This window comes from Dermacentor albipictus, chromosome 1 (genome assembly GCF_038994185.2).
Source record: "Dermacentor albipictus isolate Rhodes 1998 colony chromosome 1, USDA_Dalb.pri_finalv2, whole genome shotgun sequence".
Lineage (NCBI taxonomy): Eukaryota > Metazoa > Arthropoda > Arachnida > Ixodida > Ixodidae > Dermacentor > Dermacentor albipictus.
The window spans coordinates 171,731,051-171,752,688 of record NC_091821.1 but is presented as its reverse complement, the minus strand read 5'-3'; the positions used below and the strand labels follow the sequence as shown (position 1 = coordinate 171,752,688).

General features: G+C 44.8%; 2 protein-coding genes across 6 annotated transcripts in view; one reads left to right on the top strand and one right to left on the bottom strand.

Moving 5' to 3' along the window:
- Positions 1-12,162, bottom strand: part of LOC135905755 (transcription termination factor 1-like) — a 145,828-nt gene extending 133,666 nt beyond the window's left edge. For 2 of the 5 annotated variants that reach the window (XR_010565472.2, XM_065436790.1), the window contains exons 1-2: positions 9,897-12,155; positions 9,157-9,257 (exon numbers count right to left, since the gene is read on the bottom strand). Coding sequence is in view for 4 of the 5 variants with exons in the window: in XM_065436790.1 (XP_065292862.1) it covers positions 9,157-9,257; positions 9,897-11,496 (1,701 nt within the window). In the remaining variant the exon portion in view is untranslated. Of the gene's footprint in view, positions 1-9,156; positions 9,258-9,896 lie in introns of all 5 variants that reach the window. The other 3 variants (XM_065436789.1, XM_065436787.1, XM_065436788.1) reach the window with 3 other exon arrangements.
- A 6,021-nt stretch (positions 12,163-18,183) lies between these two features.
- LOC135905749 (uncharacterized) overlaps positions 18,184-21,638 on the top strand; it is a 268,697-nt gene continuing 265,242 nt past the window's right edge. Inside the window, exon 1 of the mRNA XM_065436774.2 lies at positions 18,184-18,267. Coding sequence (XP_065292846.2) covers positions 18,185-18,267 — 83 coding nt within the window. The 5' untranslated portion in view covers position 18,184. The remainder of the gene's footprint in view (positions 18,268-21,638) is intronic.

Below are 21,638 nucleotides of genomic sequence, written 5' to 3'. Positions count from 1 at the left end.
TTCGCTGTCCCACATACATTGCCAATAGCCTCTCGGTTTCATCCGCAGGTAAGGATTCAAACGTGTGGTGGGGATAGCTATGAATGAGCTGCCAGCTTTCTTTATTATAGATGTGGCAATGTTGTCATCAATACCATTACCCTCAATGGGTCTACGGCCAGGCACCCAGCATAGTATTACTTGTTGTTTAGAAGCATAAGCACAGTTACAGGGTTTTTATGTTTTTGCAGCAATATCAAAGCTTTAACAACACTTAAAGAATCTGTAAATATTGCAGCCTTTAGGAGTTTCAATCAATCTATGTGTTTCACCACCAATAGTACTGCACAGGCCTCTGCTGTAAAGATGCTTGTTTGGGGGTTCAGTACATTGGATTCCTGATAAGGATGCACCGACTGCCACGTAAGACCATGCAACTTTGATGTGTCCGTATAAAATTCAGGGCAAGAATACTTAAAATGAGTTTCCAAAAAGTGCATTTAACGTATACATCTGGAGCGTGTTTTGCGACTTTCACAAACAATGTGTCACATTCTACCAGCTGCCATGGTGGCAGCAGCTTCAGTGGAGTCTTTAGAGGATGTTCCTGTAGTACAGTACCCATTTCTTAACCAAGTTTTCTCGCATGTAATGAGAAGGGTGCTTCACTGTAGGTCAGTTACAGAAAATTGTGGCACATGTGGTATCGTTTATGGCAGAATAGGAAGTATGTTCACAGTTTCAATTTATTTCCAGGAAATTTTTTAAACTGGCATATGACCTTTGATGATGGAGTGACCACACATTTGGTTCTACATAAAGGCTTTGTATGGGGCTTGCCCTGAAGGCCCAGTCGCAAGGCAGATTCCTAAACTGTGAACACGATCCAGCATCTTTAAGGCACTGGGTGCAGCAGAGTGATATTGTGCCGTAGTGAAGAAATGAGCCGGCAAGGATCCTTTACAAGTTCAAAAGGCATTTCCTATCACTGCTCCATGTTATTTGTGATAGAAGCTTTAATAAGTTCATTGTTCTGAGTCATTTAGCCCCTAAGTGTATGATATGGGTCAGGAAAACCTTATCAACTATGATAGCCACACCGCCACACGAGGTGAAGTGTCGTCGCAGTCTTTGCAGAAAATGGCATATTGCCTGGGGAAGTTTGTGTTGATTTCAGGCATGTCTCCTGGACACACAGCACCTTTAGAGTAATCTTACAAAGAATATCTTTAACAGCATCAAGGTTGACGTTTCCGGGCCCCGTATGAGGGGCTTGTCTTTCTTTCTGCGTTCCTGAGACTCGCGGCACTCCTTCACTGCTGCCTGTGCCGTCTGGCTAGGAATAATGTCCATTGCCTCTTGCAAGCTCATGGAAGCGGTGTGTTTGCCATGAGTTCGCAGGCCTTGCTTCGACACACAAAGCCTTGGAGCCTAACAACCCAGAGGTCAATGGGCCTTCCTTAAGGGACGGTGAATCAGCGCTGACTGCTATCGCCAAGGGGGCTCATGGAACTGGCGCAGCGTTACGCATCGGACCAGCATCGCACCGGACCAGCATATTCTGCAGTATGAAGGCATGAAAAACATTTCCGTGCTTCTTGAGATGAGATGTTCTCTTTAACTTTCAGTGTAATTACGCATCTTTTTCTTTTTTCCCCATAGGACATGATCGGGAATATGCTGCATGACCACCGTAGCAGTTCGCACAATGGAGCGTGACAGTGCAAGTGTAGGAAGTGTGTTCTTGTTCATCACAATTTGCGCAAGTGAGCCGGCCTTGGTAGCTTTGCAAGCCATGGCCAAATATTTGGCACTTACATCTACATAGATTTGGGATATATGGTCGTGTCTTTGCGTACTCTGTTTAAAGAGATTCTGGCAGCACACTCGTAGCAAAGGTGAGGATGAGATGTTTTGTAGGAATTTCTTTGTTGTCGCATTTGATCGTTATTTTTTGCCCTTTGACGACATCTTGCTCCGTCCATCCCTCAAGTAGTTCCTCTTCGTTCAGATTCAACAGATAATCATCTCATATCACACCTCTGAATGTGTTCATTGAGCGATGTGGTGTTAACGCGATTTGAACACCGCCAGAAGCCACAAACTTTGAAATATTGTCATGTTGGAGCTTATCGCATACCTTAAACAGCAGGTTGCCACTAGCGATTTTAGCGACTTTGTATCCGGGACTCAGCACGTCGGTGAGAACTTTTGCAATGGTGAACGGAGAAATGGTTCCGACTGTCTTTTCGGGGCTTTTACTGTTTATAATGTGGTAGCGCGGGAAGGATTCCTTTAGTTGGCCAAAAAATTAGAGAGTTTCTTCGGTGCACCCTCTTTCGAAAAGAGGGCGATCACATAGTCGGGGAAAGGAGCTTAAAGCCATAAAGAATTTGTTTGATTTCGGATGCTACGAGACCCTAAGGAATCGCACGTGCCAGCTCTACATAGCTAATATAACCTAACATACCCTAGGTTGGATAAACTACACCAGGTTCACCCTTTCTTCCTGGGAAAATTGGAAGTAAGAAAAAGCGAGGACAAGACAGGAAGGGTGGAAAGTAAGGCTACGTTCACACTTGGTCTCAGTGCAGGTGGAAGCAGAAAAAAACTTAACAAAATCCACACGCCTAGGCGGATATAACCAGGCGGCGAGTCCGATCGGTCTTGGACCAATTTTTTCGCCCCAACGAAGAGGAAAGCGGTTCCGCTTCACCCGAAGCTGCACCAGCATGTAAACATCCAGTCGTAAAATTTAACATTTTCAGTTGTTCATTGTCTATTTTCAGGAATAGCAACTAGCTAAAACTATTGAAACTATGTCTTCTTTATCTTCCATGGTAGACAAAAGTTAAGATGACACGCACAGTTGTGCGAAATTATACCTCTTAATAACTGATGGGTCAATTAATGAACGTATGTCTTGAAGTAGTGTGCTGAACAGCGCCACCGCGCGGACAAACGTGCGTAAACTAGATGGATGTGGGCGAAAGCGGCAGTGGTTTCTGCTGCAGTGGTGAAACAAATGTGAACATCTTATACATGCGCGGAAAAGATTTTCCGCCCGCTTTGGCTCTTCCGCCCACTTGCTGTGTCCCAAGTGTGAACATAGCCCAAGAGAGAAAGTTGAACACTGAAGAGAAGAACCGGGAAAGGCAACTACCGATTTCTCCCAGATGGGTCAGTCAGTCCAGGGGTGGCGCATATGTGAAGCCAAGGTATAAGGGGTGTGTGGCCTCCGCCAAGGGGCCTTAAAGGTCCAAAACACTCAGCATCAGCTCAATCCCCAGGATCACATTTCCCCCAGACATGGCTAAGCCATGCAGGATTAAATGCGGGAGGGTCCAACCCCATGTGCTCAGGTCCATGGTCTCATAACACACCAAATGCCTGTTTACGGAGCCACCCCTGCGGAAGCTCACTTTTAAATTCATCAAAGTTTTACAGCCCTAAGTGGTGTTGTGCCTGATGGTCCTTCTGGACCAAGGATGCTTAACTGCCAAACTTGTAGCTTTGGAACGCTGTCGTGATGCCCCTGCAGGCAATTACCCTCCGACCACGGATGCCTCCCCCCCCCCCCCAACAACCAAAAATTACCCAAGGGAAGAAACAATAGCACACTGCGCACCAACAGTCTCTCTCTCTCCTCTTCGGTGCCAATCAGGTTCAGAGAACGTGATTTCAACGAACTGCCAAATTCCTAAAAAGGTTGCCAGAGGTGTTGCCGGCTGTCAACACCCAACCTCGACATTCCTGAGCCGTCAACTGGACACTGACCTCTGATAGGGAGAAAGGTACCTTCTCAGTCCAAGTGCAAGTGCGTGTTCGTGAATTATGATCACCCAGTGTTCCCGGATCGGTGCGATCCTGGCCACCGCGTGAAGGAAGAAGGGCATGGACCCCAACGTGGCTAGTTATGCCGGTGCACCGAGGAGCACCACAGTCTGTTGACCGAGATTCTTGAAAGATATCAATACCTGTATGAAGTTTTTTCTTCATTCTCTCAACTTGTCCTGATGACTACCTCGGCACAACACCAACTCGAGATCACATCGGCCACGCAACCCTAGGCCCAACGGTGGGCACTACTAATCCTCATGCTTTTTTTTTTTTTGCAAAATGCAAAGGGTTCTCTTAAAGTACCGGCTTAAAATTCTTGTCTCGTTTTCTAGTTCTTGGAATAGAAAGCTGCTGGCCTTGTGATTATGGTGTGAAGCCTCTTGGAGTGGATACTGTAATTGAGCATCTGCCTAAACTTTGGGTTAGGTGCACTAGAGCTGAAAATGCTTCTGTGGGCTCAGAAGACACGTGACGTTATCTCTATTAGCTTTATTTCTTCTTGGCTTACGTTCAAGATAAAGTGTACCCACTGCTTCTTCCGTCTAACCTCAATATAAGGTCCAGATTGAGGCTGCAATGAACAGCATCGTGCACAACATGCTCCGACCAGAAATTTGAATAGTGGTATGTGTGAGCTATTTACTTATTTATTTACTTGGTTAACAATACATGATTGTCAGGATGCTAGGGGCAAAAGGTGACCATATATGGTCACCTGACTAGGCCTCAAGCACCATGTTAGTATTCAATCCACAAAAGTATTCTCGTACAAGACTGAATTAACATACAGGTCATACATGCACAACTGCAGAAAATAAGTAGATTTTTTCTACTACAGTAGGCACTGACAAATAACATTAACAGAAAACACAACCAGAATTCAAGTACAATGATACAATATACAACCAGTATACAACTATCATCAATATACAGCTATATGAGCAACCAGTAATCCAACAATATTATTTCAAATACAATGTCAAACAATGTCAACGAAATATACCTTCAATTCATTGCTGAATGATGTTAATGAAGAATGATGTGTAATTAAAGACAGCAACTGCAGGTGGGTATTTAAGAGATTCAGAATTTGCCTGTTTAATAACTGCAATCCATAATTAGTTCTTGTTTATGGCTTGGTAAATATAAAATGCTTGAAATTGTATTTTGGCAAGCATAAGTGTATGTGGATAGGAACAATTGATAATCAACTGTGTACTGAGTAAAAAATAAGTACAGAAAGATGTTGACTGTACATAGCAGGAATACTAAGAATACGGTCCACGATGAAACAGGAGAAAATATGTTCATGATAGTGTAAGTTGTTAATAAAACGGACAGCTCTTTTATGCACGAGGTAGAGATTATTTAAATTGTTGTGAGATGTAACTCCCCAAGTCCCCAAATGAGGATATAGTAATGAGAACGGGATGTCTAGGCAAATCTGAGTTCTGTTGACAAAATCTGCATATTGACAAGTGTACTTGTTTTTCTTTCTCCGGTGACTGTGTTTCAATGGCTAACAAATGTTAAACGTTGTGCCTGTATGTATTGGGAGTTTCTCAAATGTTATGGATGGTTCTATGCGTTGTCTGTTTTCACAGGATCTTGTGTAATGTGATTGTATGTGCGACACAAATTGTGTAGTACTTTCTGGAAGACACGTGGACACCAGCGATAACACTGGAACCTTTGACAACTCATGTATAAAAGTCGATGCGTTTGACCCGCAGATCAAGTTTTTGAAGATCGCCGGCTGTACTCGCCACTATCGTTGTGCTTCACTGTTCCTTGTTTTTCTGGGCACAAGTTAGTCCAATAAAAAGTTAGTTTCGCGATTCACAGTTTTGCTACTGTGTTCTTCATCATAACTACAATGTGACAATATATAGAGAAATAGACCTTGAAGATTCCCTTTTCATACAAATTCATGTGCAAAACAGAGATATGAAATAAGGAAGCTTGTCCGTGCTTGCCCTGTATATTAGTTTACATAGGCAAAATGTTTGGAAAAAAGCATTAAAAATGTAATTATAAGTGACATCAAAACATACATACAAAGATAAAACTTCTGCAGCAGTGTTTTGAAGTTGCATGCAAATTTTACACAGTGCACATCATTCAGAAAAAAAAACCTTGAAGCGATCAAGAAATCAGTTCACTTAACCAGTAATTCTCATCAAGAGATACAACCACGCTCAGCTTTTTTCACATTTTTATGAATGATTGCCACATGGCATAATGTTTTATATGTACTACAATCAACATAAATTCAGATGCGAACAAGTCAAAAGCTCCTAGGAGGAGTTACATTTTCAAGTTCATCTGCATTCTTGGTGGTGGCCTAAGTCAGGTCTCAAAATGTACATTCAAACTTCACCATGCTTAGAAACGTTATGATTGCGCACAAGTGTTTTGAATAGTTTGTTCCTGTTCACATTTCATTCTATGCTTGTTGTATGTTGTAAGGCTTGTGTTGTTTCTGATCCTGGCTTATGCGTTCCTGATCTAAACAATAAATGTCCATTCCCCGGCAGGTGCCCATAGGGTTCAATGTTGTCATCAACTCGAATTAGCGAAACTAACTTGGGCACCAAACCCATTTAATGGCGTTTTTTCTGAAATAAAATTTATTAAAAAAAAAAATGGTGATGTGCAATTTTGACACAAGACTGGTTTTTCTTCGAGCGTGCTATCGTGTTAAAACACCTCGGCACCCTAGTCACAGCCCTAGCTTTATTTTGACGAGGTTGCATGCCGCACCTATGCACAGAACAACGGACTTGGCAGTCGGTAGTGCTCTGGCATATCAGATGGCACTTGGACAAGTGGTGGTCGCTTTTATTTCATGGTTTATGCGACAGATGACACTGATCATCTCATCGCAACTTTCTTGCTCGGCCTGCTCGCACAATCCCTGCATGTTTTTATGGCGATCGAGATGGTGGCAGCATCGTGGAGGCTAACAAGGCGCTCAATCATCGCCAAAGGCTTCAGACATGCCGGATTCGATGCAACCACTGCCGAAGATGCGTCGGGCTATGGGAAACCCCAACACGATTGCGAAGAGACAGCGCCCAGTTCCTAGGAACAGCCTTGCCAGCTGGATGAGGTGGCTGCAGACTTGAGCTTTGAAGGCTTTCTTTGAGTCAATGACGACGCAGACCCAGCGGAGGCCTTAGATCCAGCTCCTGTGCCCGTTCCAAGCCAGGTAATGGACACCATCAATCTCTTGAGGCGGTTTGCTGGGGCCCACGAGGGAACCGAGGGTGCATTTCAAGAGCTTGTGGGCTATGAGAAGTGTGTACGCCCACTGCTGGTGAAGCACACGCAGGCAAAGATCACAGTTTTTTCACTGCAAAATACTAAACTTGCAGTTCTCTCCAGAACACAGAGGTGTGTTGCTCTGTTTTTGTTTTTTCTTTCAGTTTCACGCACAAGCAATTCGGGCCGCCCTCGTGGACTTTTCACACACGCAGGCGTGGGTCAGCAGCAAATACAATGCCATGGTAGCGTTTGGGTGTTGCTACGTTACAATTTTAGATTTCAAGGGACCAAACAATCTCTTTCTTGATTTCACAAACTTCCTGATTTAACTAAATAATTCGATCGTGGTCATCACTTCGTTAAATCAAGTTTCAACTGTATATGTTTTATGAAACCTACCATCATGTATCAAGTGAACATAGCTGAATGTGCCGCTGTAGTGATGGCTGGCTTACAGGAAAAGATGGGAGCATTTCAATTGTAAGGCTGTACAAATCCATATTACGTGGCAGCTGCTTGTACGGAGCTAGTTATGCTTTCAACCTGAAATATAGCAGTGGTGCACACATTTTGTAACTTGATTAGACATAAATTTTAGGTGAAAATTCGATGTATAACATTCAGCTTAATGGTACACATTTAATGTTCTCTATTAAACTCACTGATAAAAGAAAGAGTTTGTGAAACTTTTTATACCATGTGATTAAAAAGTTTAAAGTTAACAATACAAAGCACTCAGGTTAGCATTCCATTTTGCCATCATAAAAACTGGTTTAGCCGTATATCCCCATCATCATGCTGATGCAAGAAAAATTGTTTTCAATTTAAAAAGCACCAGAAATGCATAAAGCACGGAGTTACAATACGATGAGCTAAAGGAGAACAAGGTAAAAGCGGGAGCCAACGTTTCCACAAGTGGATTTGTCTTTTCCGAAAAATATCAAACTTTATTCAGAAAATATATACTGATGCCTGTGAAGTTTCAGCAGAAATGAGTACCATAAAATTTAACTGCCGGCTGCATTCTTTGAAAAAGCATAACTAAAAATTTCCAGTTACTATTTTTATTTCATGCAAAATGCAGACAAAAGCAATGAACAAGATTCTGCTTTGAGCGCAAATTCATGCATGTTTGCAGATAAAATTATGCCAACAAATCTGATTTCTCCGCAAGCAGCCAGAATGTTAAACAGCTGTAAGTTTCTCAGATACACGAAAGTCAAGACAAGAGCAGTATTTACTATAACCATGTACAACTGTATACAGGGAGAAACCTCTACAAATGGGAACATTACACAGATTGTGTGGTCGCAGCTACAGTGCTAGCAACGAGCAGCAGAGAAAATTCAACACATGCGCATACAACAAAACCTGCAACATTTCATCATTTGCTGATGAGGAATATTGAATTTGCCACAGTGGAAGTCAAAGATGTTGCATTCTTTTTCTGCTTTCTTTTTTAGCAAATATGAACTGTTAAAATATGTAAAGAGCAAAAGCAACAAATTTGCTTGTTTTCTAGTCATTCTGGGAGAGAAGCAACATTTTGTAAACAAGTATAGTCTTCTACAGCACTCAAAATATCACCATGTCCGTTGCAAAACTCCTAAATGAGCCCGTGCACTGGAAAGTGGCATGCTAACTTATCTAATTTGTGCACAATTCAGGGCTTCTACTAACTGTTGCACAACCTACAGTACACAAATAAACTAAAAATACCACGAAATTATAGCTGTCAAACAAAAACTGCTCACATGCTTCTTTTATTAAACATGCCAATAGCGCCAAAAGCTGCTTAAAGGAAATATAGCTGCACATTGAAGTCAATGATCAAAACTGGTATAGCTTAAAGAACTCAGCAGCACTGAAGTGGCAGTGGTCAATAAGTTGCATGCACAACCTTCTGCACGTTGTGTGCATACACTGATCATTCCAGTAGCTAGTAGAAAGTGTCAAATAAGAAATATTCTTATCTCATCTGGGTGAGAGGAGAGTGTGATATTCCCTATCACACTCTACCCTCACTAAAGTAAAAATCAATACACTAGTGCATACACAAGAGATACACACCAAAAATTCCGGATCAGTAGGAGAGCTTGACTCTTCTCCATGCTTGCGAAATGCTTCTGATGGAGCTGCATCAATTAGGTCAAAACATGGCTCATTTAATGCTGAAAAAAAAAAAAGTTGTATGTACCCCTCTGGTGCATGTACCCAAAGCATGTAACCCCTGGTGCCCGCCCTTTCACAATCAATACTTCCAAGGGCATGGTAAGAGACTGAAGAGCAACACATTTTTGCAAAAAGAGCTTACTTTTTTTAAAACTTAACAAACCGAAGTAAAATCATAGAGCGAGCATGAATACTTAAATATTACACAAGGATTAGGGAGAGTTGGCAGGTATGCTCTTGGATTCGATTACTGGCCATTTTGTTAGGTGCTTTGCACACACCTATAATAAAGTGGGTTCCAATTTAAAAAGATTTTGAATTTGCAATTAAGCACAGTCCATTTACAAATCTTCTTGCTGCCACTTATCAGGACTGCTTTTGGCACCTCATGTAATGAACACGAAGAACTGAAAAATGTTGCTCATCAATTTTCACATCTTGCAGTAAACAAATGTGTGCTTGTGTATTGTCACTGCACCTCTGCAGTGTCATTAATGCAAACAATCTTTTATTTGTTTACCTGTGGTCCTAGTGAGGCAACACTGTAATTTCATAATCACTCAAATTCCTTTTTTAATCACTCAAATCACTTTTCCTAATTACTCAAATTTACATAGAAGACAAAAAACACAACTCACCTGCAGTTTTTTCCACATGGTTCTGTTTGCTTGGCTTCAGTAGAATGTCAGATTTAGACATTGGTGTACGTTTTTTTGAACCAGACATGCCCGGAGAAAGGCTTGATGAGGAAGCTGCGTGCTGTGTCTGCTCTGGTACGATACCATTAGACATGTCCCCACCACATGTGTCAGGATCACTGCCTTTGCTGTTAAACAGAGCATCACTTTCCCCTGTTAAAGCACTTTCAAGTCTTGGGGACACAGAAGTAAAATTGACCGCACCTGCTTTTGACATGCCATTTCCCAATTTTCGGGAGCTGTGAAGCTTCAGATTTTTCTTTGCATAACTGGCATCTGCACTTTGCACAGTACCGCAGTCCTCCGGTACCAGCACTGGTGACGTGTTCTGCATTGCCTCAGGTAAATCCACATTGATATCAGATTGGATATTCAGAAGAAATGCAACATCATCACTTAGGTTAACCAGCTTCCGTTTCTTTTTCTGTGAGGAAATCTTCAGAGCTTTTGGTTGGCTTGTGTCCTTCCGTGTATAAGTGTCAGCATCATTACATTGATATGGGTCTTCATCAATCTCCCAAAGAAGTGATTTTTCTATACCAACTTCACTTGGCCACTTGTGACCAGGGTTTAAATGAAGTATCTTCTCTGCTGCATCAACATGTCCTTCAGCAACACTTTTGTAAATTTTCTTTTCATGTTGAGATGCCACATCGCAGTTTAGATCGTCCATGCAAGATAGCAGTGCACTACTTTCACGGTTATGAGTACTGTTGTCCTTAACATTTTTCATTTGCTGATCTGCACTTCTGTCTGCCTGAATGTACCTTTTTCTGGATGGAGTCCCTGAAGTTTGACATTGGCTATTGCCTGCATCAGAGATTACGGCTTCATTTTCACCTTCAAGTTTAGCATGGTCATCTTCAGCAATTGACATTGCAGTGTCATACTCACGAGTTTTGCCACTGTAAAGCAGCGTGCCAATCTCAGTACCACAGATGCCATGCTGTGCTTTATGCTTTTTTTTTTTTACTGTTTTGTGGTCTGTGACATAATATTTGCAAGTTCGGTCATCCTTCTTTTTCTTCAACTTTCTTTCATGCTCATGACCTTCATAAAGTAATTCTACATTATTGCCATGAACTTCAGTGTCTACCTCAGTTTGTTGAACACGGGGCACCTGCACAACTTCGTTGCTACCTTCATACAACCTTAGTTTTTTCACCTTCTTGTGTTTCCTTTCTCCTCGACTCGCCTCCGCAATTGCATCACTAGCGAAAAAGCGAGGTTTTAAGATTGCAGGATGTTCGTCAGAAAATATTTCTGTTTCAACAAAAGCAGAATTTTCCCCTGAAACGCCCTCGTATTTTTTCCTACGTTTCTGTTTCTTTTTTCCTTCACTGTGCTCATCAATATCATAAATGATTTCCCAATGTTTCTTTTTCGTGCTCTTTTTGTTAATACTGTCCGCTTCCTCAATGAAAGTTGGGTTTGCCTCAGTAGTTGGTGATGCAGTACACAAAGGTGGCTGGCGCTTCTTTTTTCGTCTACGACATTTCTCTACGGTGCTCTGACTTCCAACAGCATCATCCTCGCTCATGATGGCAATCCTTTTTCTGTGGCTGCACTCACGTGCGAAGCGACTTTGTTAAAGAACGCAGTGTCGACGAGGCTTTAACAGAATATGCAGGGTGAATAACTCCAGTTAACGGAACTTTGTCACAATGTTTATAGAGCCCACACACATTGCTGTCAGTGTCAACAACAAATGTGACGCTGAAACTCACCAACGTGCCGCTGACAACTTCATGTGCCCGACTAGAGTATTGTTCATTCTGCTGCGCACTGGCTAACAGCAAGCTAGTTCACGCACTTCACGATAGCTTGCGATACTTTCACGCCTCCTCAGTAGTCGCATGCATCGAAGGGCTGTGTGACTTGCAAATCTGTTGAATAGCTAGGCGCACAAAAGGCACAAGCACAACACTCGATTCACATGCGGTGACCACAGCACAGACCACACCACCTCGATTAAGGATAATGGCACAGAACCTGTAGATGGTGGTGCTTAAAGGTTCAAAACGTTCAAAACGTCGCGGCAACCTGGGCCCTCCTATCTTCCTGCGCCTGTAGCGTCGGTGTAGTCAACGCCTCCTTTATTTGGCGTTGGTGTAGTACGTAAAAGGGTGGCTTAAAGTTCGATTTTCACGTCGTCGTTCTCCGCTGGTCTTTCCTTACTATGGGTAAGGAGAGCCGTCGCTAGGGGGCGGTAGGGGACGTCAGAGAATAATGGCATTTTGGGAGAGCTTCAGAATGGCTTCAGAATAGGTAGGCGTTTGGATGAACTTGTTTGTTCTTTCTCAGTGTACTGAAATATCAAACGCAGAAAGCAGACCGTTGTATGCGGCCTTTTTAGACATTACAGGAGCCTACGACAACGTAGACCGCAACATTTTGTGGGATATTCTGGAAGAGGAAGGCTTAGGTATACGATTGTCTACAGCTTTGGAGAGAGATTTACTTAGAAAATACCGTTTGCGTTGAATGGGAAGGGTTGAGGAGCGAAGAGAAAGTTCATATCAACAAGGGACTGAGGCAGGGTTGCCCGTTATCCCCGCTGCTGTTTACGATGAACTACATGGTGAGGATGGAGAGGGCGCTATAGAAGGAAGTAATATAAAGCCCCTCAATCTCCCAAAGTAGCGCCATTCACTTCCCTCCTCCTCCGCTCGGTGCGGCCTCGACGGTGGCGCCGCCAGTGGTGGGCCTGCCGTAGCAGACGACGGCTAACACGCTAAGGGAGGAAATCCTCAGAAAAGTTCGTTCGAGCCCTGCGGAGCAGTTTTTCAATCGAGATCTTTCTTTGTCAGTCGGTAACTGGCCTATAGAATTTCGTGTTAGAATTGCGGAAGAAATAGAGAAAATGGTCAAGGCGTATTTAAGGCGTAAAGTGCGTGACGTTGTGAGTTCGTGTAGCTGAAACACGACGCAAGCACGCGGTGCACTCAAACACGCGCGTAATTACCAAAGTTTCAGGTGTTGACAGCGTGAAAGCATGTGTACGTGGTTTCGTAGGTTCATTCACGTACCTGCAGAATACTTTTGTTCGGCCGGCGCGTGAGAGATTGCTGACCGCACACAGCCATTCCGGCTGTGTGCGGTCAGCAATGCCTGGCAACAGCAGAGCCGTTTTTTTCATTGCGGGGTGCTTTGGTAATCGTGACGATATATTGTTTTTTTTTTTTACAAGTACTGCTCCAGGAGGGCACATGCAATGGCTAACAGGTGCCTCTGAAGAGCACGTGACATTACAATAATGCAGGCATCGCAGGGCCACGAAATACCCCGAGTGGCCGAATACAAGTATCTCGGGGTATGGATAAACAAAGGGCAGATGTACACGGAAAAGCACGAACAGTCTCTAATAGCAAAAGGGCGAAGAGATGCCGGGATAATGAAACATAAGGCATTGTTGGGGTACAACAGGTATGAGGTACTGAGAGGCATTTGGAAGGGAGTAATGGTGCCGGGGCTTACTTTCGGGAATGCGGTCCTGTGTTTAAGGGCAGAGGTTCAGTCGAGACTAGAAGTAAATCAGAGAGCTGTGGGAAGGTTAGCACTAGGTGCCCACGGGAAAACCACAAACGAAGCAGTACAGGGAGATATGGGCTGGGCATCATTCGAAGCAAGGGAAGCTCAGAGTAAAATCCTATACGAAAAACGCCTGAGGAAATTGGATGATAATAGGTGGGCAGGTAAGGTGTTTAAATACCTATACAGAAAGAGCGTTGACTCACAATGGCGGAAAAGAACTAGGAAGCTAACCAGTAAGTATGCCAGACACGAGGACGAAAAAGGACAGAGCATTAAACGACAGGTTAAAAATGCGGAAGGTAAAAATTGGATAAATTCAATGGAAAAGAAGCATAGTGTAGTACTATATCGATACTGGAAACAGCAGATCAGGAAGGAAGCGTTTTATGATAACTCAAGAGGCATGCAGTGCCCTACTCTTTGAAGCTGGGTCAGGATGTCTTAGAACGCGGAGCTATAAAAAGAAATTTAACGAAGAAGAAGACACATGTACTGTGTGTGGTAAATATGTAGAAACAATGGAACACCTCATACTAAAATGTGATGGTATCAATCCCGATGTCGATGCGGCCACAGTCATCCTTCCTGAGGCCCTAGGGTTCAGAGATAATGATAGTCATGTAAATAAATGTGTGGTGGAAATTAGCAAAAGGCGATTGGAGGATTGGTGGCTCAAAAGCAGAGAGGTGACATAAGGTTAAAAGGGTAGGAAGACGTATTTAAAGAAAATCGAGAAATTCAATAACACACAACACAGATAAAAATAAAAGGCAAAATAAAAATCTGAGCATGGTGGCAACTGCCATCGCCCCGTTTCAAAGGGGACGCTCCTACCTTCCATCCATCCATCCATCCATCCGGCTGTCCGCGATCTTATTGGCGGCGAGGAGTTACGGAGTCGCCATCTATCGGAAGCGCCTCGCTGGCGTAGTATGAGGGATCACGTGGCACGCTCCTCATAGGTTTTGCTGTCAGCGGTCACTGAAAACACCACGCGCGAGCTCTCCCGGACATTTCTGTAAGTACTTTCGGAACGAGAGAAGTTTCTTAGTGTCTAAATAATAATCTTGGGCAAACTGAAAGCACAGAATCGTTTACAGACGCTATCTCTTTACCGGATACGTACAGTGAACGCCACTGCGCGCGGTTGCCGCGATATGGAGTCTCCCGAACCGGCTTCTTGCGTGAAAGGTAGGTAAACGCCGAAAGCAAACTATGTGAAATAGGTTCTTATAGTGTTTGTATAACTAAATGGAGCGTAATAGAACGAAGCCTCAATGCAGCGATCGCGCAGATTCGCAGCGACCGACTGCGCGTCTGCATGCTTGTCCGCGCACTGTTTCGATTTCTCCGCACGCGCGTTTTCTCACCGTGCCATGAGCTTTAGGCCGCAGAATATGAGCATTTGACAGTATACAAGCAACCATTGTTGCGTGGGTGCTATCAGAGCTGTTCCAAAATAATTTCATTGTAGAGACTTCGACGCCTACGGGGACTGTAATGTGCCATCGCGACGATTCAATCTTTCTTTCTTCTAAATTCTTTGACCTTTCAATATTATTCCTCGAGTTGCGTCGCACTGTATGCTTATCGGTGTTCTCAGCGTGCAATTTCCCGCTGCTCCTTTTTTGTAATCCAGTGCCCTAATTCATAACACAAACATGACCATATGCCATGCTTTTTTTTAAATGTGCTTCTAACCACTGCCTTTCCACTCCACTGAACTTGCCAGTATCTATAGCATCGACAAGTTCATAGACCAAAGCGTCATGACATTAGTCGGGCAGCGGACTCGCGCGAGCGCCTCAGTGCGCGTTTTCACAACATTGCAGACCGGGCGCCGTAGCAGAAATCTTCCTCGCGTCTGTGCTTGCTGCATACCCGAGTTGTAGCCGATGACTGTTTGCCGGTTTTATGTTTCGCGAGCCAATCTTCACGCAGCGTCTTGTCCTGCGGCTACGTGTGAATAAGGCTGACACCGGCCTCCGTTACGTGCGTCCGGCCCTGCGGCACCGAGCAGTAGCCGACCATGTTGCGCGCCTTCAAAGGCAGCCACTACCTATTGTAGTGCTTTGAAGCGTTGTTAAGGAGACACTCGAAGCGGGAAAATTTCGCCAGTAAATGAGGACCGCAGCGTACGACGGAATTTAAACTCGTTTTCAGCAGCTCGCTTCGGCGCGCCCGAAGCAGCCGACGCGGCCGCTATGTCCACGTGATCCCTCCTAGCACGTCACGCCGACGGTGGCGCCAGCTTTTCCAGTGGTGGAGCTCGAGGCCAATACCCCCTTGGCATGCACAGGCTTCGGCGAGCCCCATCCAGCCCTGGTTCTAGCTTTGGCATTCTCGTTGCCGCTTTGGTGCCCTGGAGGCGCCGTCAATAATACGAAATAACGACAAGATGTTACAACTAGTAAATAAAACTTATTGAAGAAATACAATCGCGACGAGGAGCCAACTTCTAAAGCAGCGCTAGCGCGCCCGCGCGAGTATTATGAAACGCCAACGAGGAATTTACTGGCCCACGTACGACTCTACGATCAAAGTGCACGATGCAAAAGCGTCGAGAATATGCTAACTTCTGGTGGAGCTCAAAACACACCCTGAATAAAGTAACTTTTATGTCACAGGCCAGCTGCAGATGCGTGCATTTCACCGCAAGACGACACTACATGAAACAAAGAGAGCACATTCGAAAAAAAAAAGAGTCAAACAACGGGGTAAAAACCACGCAGAGCATGAACACACACTTTTTCGAAGCGGAAGGCGTGAAGTAGGCTCAAAATAAGAGGTTGTGACTAGCTGTGGCCCTTACTTCACTAAGCCGTGCGTTCTTTGCCACTTCCTCGAAGTCAGCCCGCCCGGTCCTGCGAATCCACACTTATTTTTGCGTTGCGCCCGCCGGACGGCAAAGCAAAAAGCTTTTTGCCCTCGCTGTGTCTGTTGCGGCAACCGAAGGCGCAGCAGCATGGCATCGCAATTAAGTTCTCGGCCCTACACATTCTGTTACGCTAACGAACTCCGTCAGTCCGCCTGCCGTACTTTCGTCGCGCAGGCCCAGCAATGGAGGTCGGCGCGCGCTGGTCAGAAAAAAATATACAAAAGCGCGGCGCCTGCTCCGCACTGGAAAGAAAAAATATACAAAAGCGCAGCGCCTGCTTCCACGTGACACAGATGGGCCAATGGAGGAGCGGAAGAGGCTGGGGTATGGTGGCTAGAGGCCACCATAGCTGGGGTACAGTGCTCTAGAATATTCTAGAGCACTGTAGCTGGGGCGACAGGACACGACCTACTGTATATTATACAGTAGGTCGTGCGACAGGAGGCGTGGAGGAAGACGCGCCAGGGTGAGCGGGGTGGCGGAAAGATCTAAGAATGGCGCTACTTTTGAAAAATTGAGGGGCTTTAAAGTAATATCGGGTTTAATCTCTCATACAAACAGGCGGGTACAGTAGTAGAGCAGCGACTCCCAGGTTTATTTTATGCGGACGACATTGTACGTGTTGCTACCTAACAAGCAAAGTGATTTGCAACGTTTGGCTAATATCTGTGGACAGGAAGGCAACAATTTAGGTTTGAAATTTAGTGTTAGAAAATCAGGTGTTATGGTATTCAATGAAACCAGTGAACAGACAGTGGAGATACAGGGCCAAGAAATACCTGGGTTACCAGAATATAAATACCTTCGTATATGGATAAACGAAGGCAATGGATATATGGAAACACAGGAGGAAACTGGGAGGAAAGAACCATAACAGTAAAGGGGAAAAGAAATGCAGCCATAATGAAGCACAGAGCGCTATGGGGATACAATAGGTACGAGGTCCTGCGAATTCACCGTGGTTGCTCAGTGGCTATGGTGTTAGGCTGCTGAGCACGAGGTCGCGGGATCGAATCCCGCGGCCACGGCGGCCGCATTTCGGTGGGGGTGAAATGCGAAAACACCCGTGTACTTAGATTTAGGTTCACGTTAAAGAACCTCAGGTGGTCGAAATTTCCGGAGTCCCCCACTACGGCGTGCCTCATAATCAGAAAGTAGTTTTGGCACGTAAAGCCCCATAATTTTTGAGGTCCTCCGAGGTATGTGGAAAGGTGTAATGGTTCCAGGACTTACTTTTGGAAATGCGGTTGTTTGCTTTAAATGAGGGCCACAATCAGGACTCTATGGGAACCTAAGGTCAGTTAATTGGTCGCCTAGCTCGCATTGGGCGCTCACGGGAAGAGTACAAATGAAGCTGTGCAGGGTGGTATGGGCTAGTTTTGAAGTGAGCTAGGGAAGCTCGCAGTAAAATTGAGTATGAAGAACGACTGAGGAAAATGGAAGAAAGTAAATGGGCTGGGAAAGTGTTGAGGTACAGGAAAAACATTGATTCACAGTGGAGGAAAAGAACTAGGAATTCTTACCATTTACAAGTATGCAGCCTGTAGGGTGGGCAAAAACACAGCAACAAATAACGTCAAGCGGAAAGTCAGAGAGGCTGAAATAATCTCATGGGTGGTGGCAATGGAAAAAAAACCTGCCATGAGTAACTACTTTTTAAGAAGAAAAAACGAAATCAGAAACAATTTATGATAACTCAAAGGGGAGCTCATTACTTTTCGAAGCGAGATCGGGATGCCTTAGAACACGCACCCATATAGCGAGATACAAGAAGGAAGAAGAAGCATGTGCTTGTTGCGATAAAGCTAGGGAAACGATGGAGCATGTTTTATTCGAATGTGAAGACGTCTGCCCAACGGTTGGCCTCCTGAAGCCCTTGGATACAGTGCCTAGAATACTGTACGTACCATAGAATAAAGAACCAACTTTACTGACTTTACCTTGGATTCAGCGAGAGCAGGGGAGAAGTAAACATGTCCGCAATAGATATTAGTAATTAAGAGGCGATTGGAAGATTGGTAGAAGAAAAGTAAGGGAACGACAAAAAACGGAGACGTACAAAAGCAAAGTTCGCAATAAGTGGGGTCAAAAAATTTTGGTTGTGGGCGTTCATAGCGTTTTGTTTTTTCTTTTTTGACTTAGGTAGGACATAGGCTGTATTATAGCAAGGGCTTGCTGGCGCAATCCACCGCCCCGTTCCAAAGGGGACGCTCATAATATCCATCCACTCATTTGTCGTCTGCTACTCTACGGTCGACTGGTGCAGCGTTTTGATTCGTACGGCGGCTGTTATGTTGTGACGAACTGCTTGCCTAGTTGATGATTTTTGCGAACACAGTGACATTGGTGTCACAAGGCTTTGATCGGTCACTTGGCTCCAAAATTTGACTGTCCGAACCTGAAAAGTGTCGGTGCGTGTAGCCCGCTGCTCTCTAAAATATAGCGTTAATTAGCCTCTCCTTGCCTTCTTTCACGCAGTAGCAAACCGCACATATCTTGCACATAAAGTCACATTGTTTGTAGAGTTCGTAAAGTATACAACAGTTTCATTGTATACGTTGTAAAATTCGCTTCTGTGCTCTCTAGAAACTGGAAACCACCGTGTTCAACGACAGAACGATTACCGCTCATTTTAACTCTTAAAAGTTGTCCGTGAATGTGTCGGGAGTTCAAAAAGAGAATTACGCATACAGCTTCACTGCTTACGCATTTCTCGCACCACCGTTTTGTTGCCGCCGTACCGCGCAGAAAAGCTACGTACCAGCTTTGCAGTTTGAAAAGAGTTCCGTGACACCTGCAGTGCAGCAAGTTTTAAAGCACTGGCATCGCTCTTGCATGCTTTCTACTGAGCTAGACATACAACATTTAAAACAAGCTATGCTTTACCTTGAAACGCACTCGAATAACTTATTGCACGTGCATATCGGGCGCAGGATATATGTTGAATTCCAATGGTAGATCGCGAGCGCTCGGCCGGATCACGAACGGAGCGCGTCGCTCCGACTGATCACTCTCTTCGAAATTTGGGCGTGGTAGTTCATAGTGTTTTTTTTTTTTTCATTGTTTAACCTAGGTAGGACATTAGGCAGTAAATAGTAGCAAGAGCTTGGTGGCGCGACCCACCGCCCCGTTCCAACGGGGACGCTCATAACATCCATCTATTCATCTAACTCCACTGTCGGCATAGAGTTTCTCACTACATTACCTAGAGGGAAATCTGGCACTGCTGCGCTGTGGTATGCATGGGAATGCTGGTATATTGTGGATTCGGATTGGCACCGTTCTCGCAGAGACAGGACACCTTGAAGACGCGATTGGCAAGTACCGTTCCGTCTGTCACAATGATTCATTTTCTGCTAGAACAGCACGTGAAAACCTGTTTTAGCTTTATTATTACTCAAAAACATGTTTTGTTTAACTATGAGAACTTGTTATTACGTGTACGATTATATAATACGTAAAAAGTATCAGTGAGCCGCTAAAGTTGGAGAACAGACGACAAGGTTCGCGCTCGCTTTGAAACAGTTGGTCGTCTGTTCTTTCTTTTCTTCTCTTGGTCATGCCTCGTGGGTGAGTAAAGATGTAATATGCGTGAATGGAAACATTTTATGAAGATTTTACTTTGAGAACGCGTTATTTGCGTAGCCATATCCACGTTTTAGACGAAGCCTCTTACAACACCAGCCAACACGAGCCTCGCAGACACATATCCCGTCATTCCCATGACGGCACGGTGCCCCCATAAGAAACTCCCATAGACGGTGGCGCCAGATTACCCTCTAGGTGTTCTAGTGAGAAACTCTATGACTGTCGGGACCACGACCTACTGGAACTCCAGACCTGCACAGATATCCGGCTTCTATGGGAGCAGCTTGCGCCCACTTTCGTTCAACCGACGGCCGTAGGTGGCGCTTTTATAACCTGTTCGTCTGCTACGCGGTGGGCGGCTGTGCGGCGTTGTAATTAGTACGGCAGCTGTTGTGTTGTGACGAACTGCTTGTCTAGTTTATGATTTTAGAGCGCAGCTCTTTGGCGTCCGTTCCTGGGTTTCGCGTCGTCGTCGGCGTCGTCGTCGTCGGCGTCGGCCTCGTAACCAGCTCGCCTCCGCCGCCGCGCTCCGCCGCCGCGCATGCGCCGCTGCTCCGCCGCCGCGCATGCGCGCTGTCGGCTCTCCGGGCGAGGGAGGATGATGGAAGGGAGGAGGAGAGACTGTGGAGGAGGGCTGGCTACACAAATGGCTCTTTGGCGTCCGTTCCTGGGTTTCGCGTTGTCGTCGGCCTCGCTCCGCCCCCCTTTCACCCCCCAGCGCTAGCAGCGACCGACTGATACCGCTTTCGTGAGTCCGCTACCGCACTCACGAAAGACGTCGTGCACTTCCTGCAACTCGCATTAACCGTCCATCGATCCACACCGATGTTAGTAGTGGGGGACTTTAATGTTGACATAAAGACAAACAGCAATTTCCTAACACTTATGCGGGAGAACATCCCGTTCCTCTCGCTCGTAACGCGTCCCACGGCTGTGACAACCTCGCGAGGCACTTGTATAGATCTCGTCTTTGAGAATCAAGCATTGGTGTACCAAGTCGAACATATATCAGTCTATTTCTCCGACCACAAAGCTTCCTTCATGACTGTCAAGAACTGTTAATGGAGTCTTTGTTAAAGGAATACGTGTGAAAAATAAAAAAAAAATTCTGTGATAGCGCATACATGTGTTGCTCGATTTCTTTGCCTCAATCTATCGAAAAGGTGAAACAGCTTATTTGCTGCGCTCAAATTTCGCATTAGGAAGTAACGTAATCGTCGGTAATTTTTTTGCTAACACAGTGACAGTGATGTCACAAGGCTTTGACCTGTCACTTGGCTCCAAAAGTTGCCTGCCCGAACCTAAAAAATGTCGGAGCGTGTAGTCCGCTGCTCTCTAAAATAGCGTTAAATAGCCGCTCCTATTGCCTTCTTCAAGCAGATAATTATAAATCACATTGTGTATCGAGTTGGCAAAGTACACAACAGTTTTATTCTACACGTTGTAAAATTCTCTTCTGCGCTCTTTAGAAACTTGAAACCACCGTAATGTTCGACGACAGAACGATTACCACTCATTTTAACTCTTAAAAGTTGTCCGTGAATGCGTCGTGAGTTCAAAAAGTGAATTGCACACACAGCTTCACTGCGTACGTATCTTAAGCACCACCGTTATGCTGCCGCCGTACCACGCAGAAAAGCTTGCTTTACAGTTTGAAAAGAGTCCCGTGAGAAGGCTTGCAG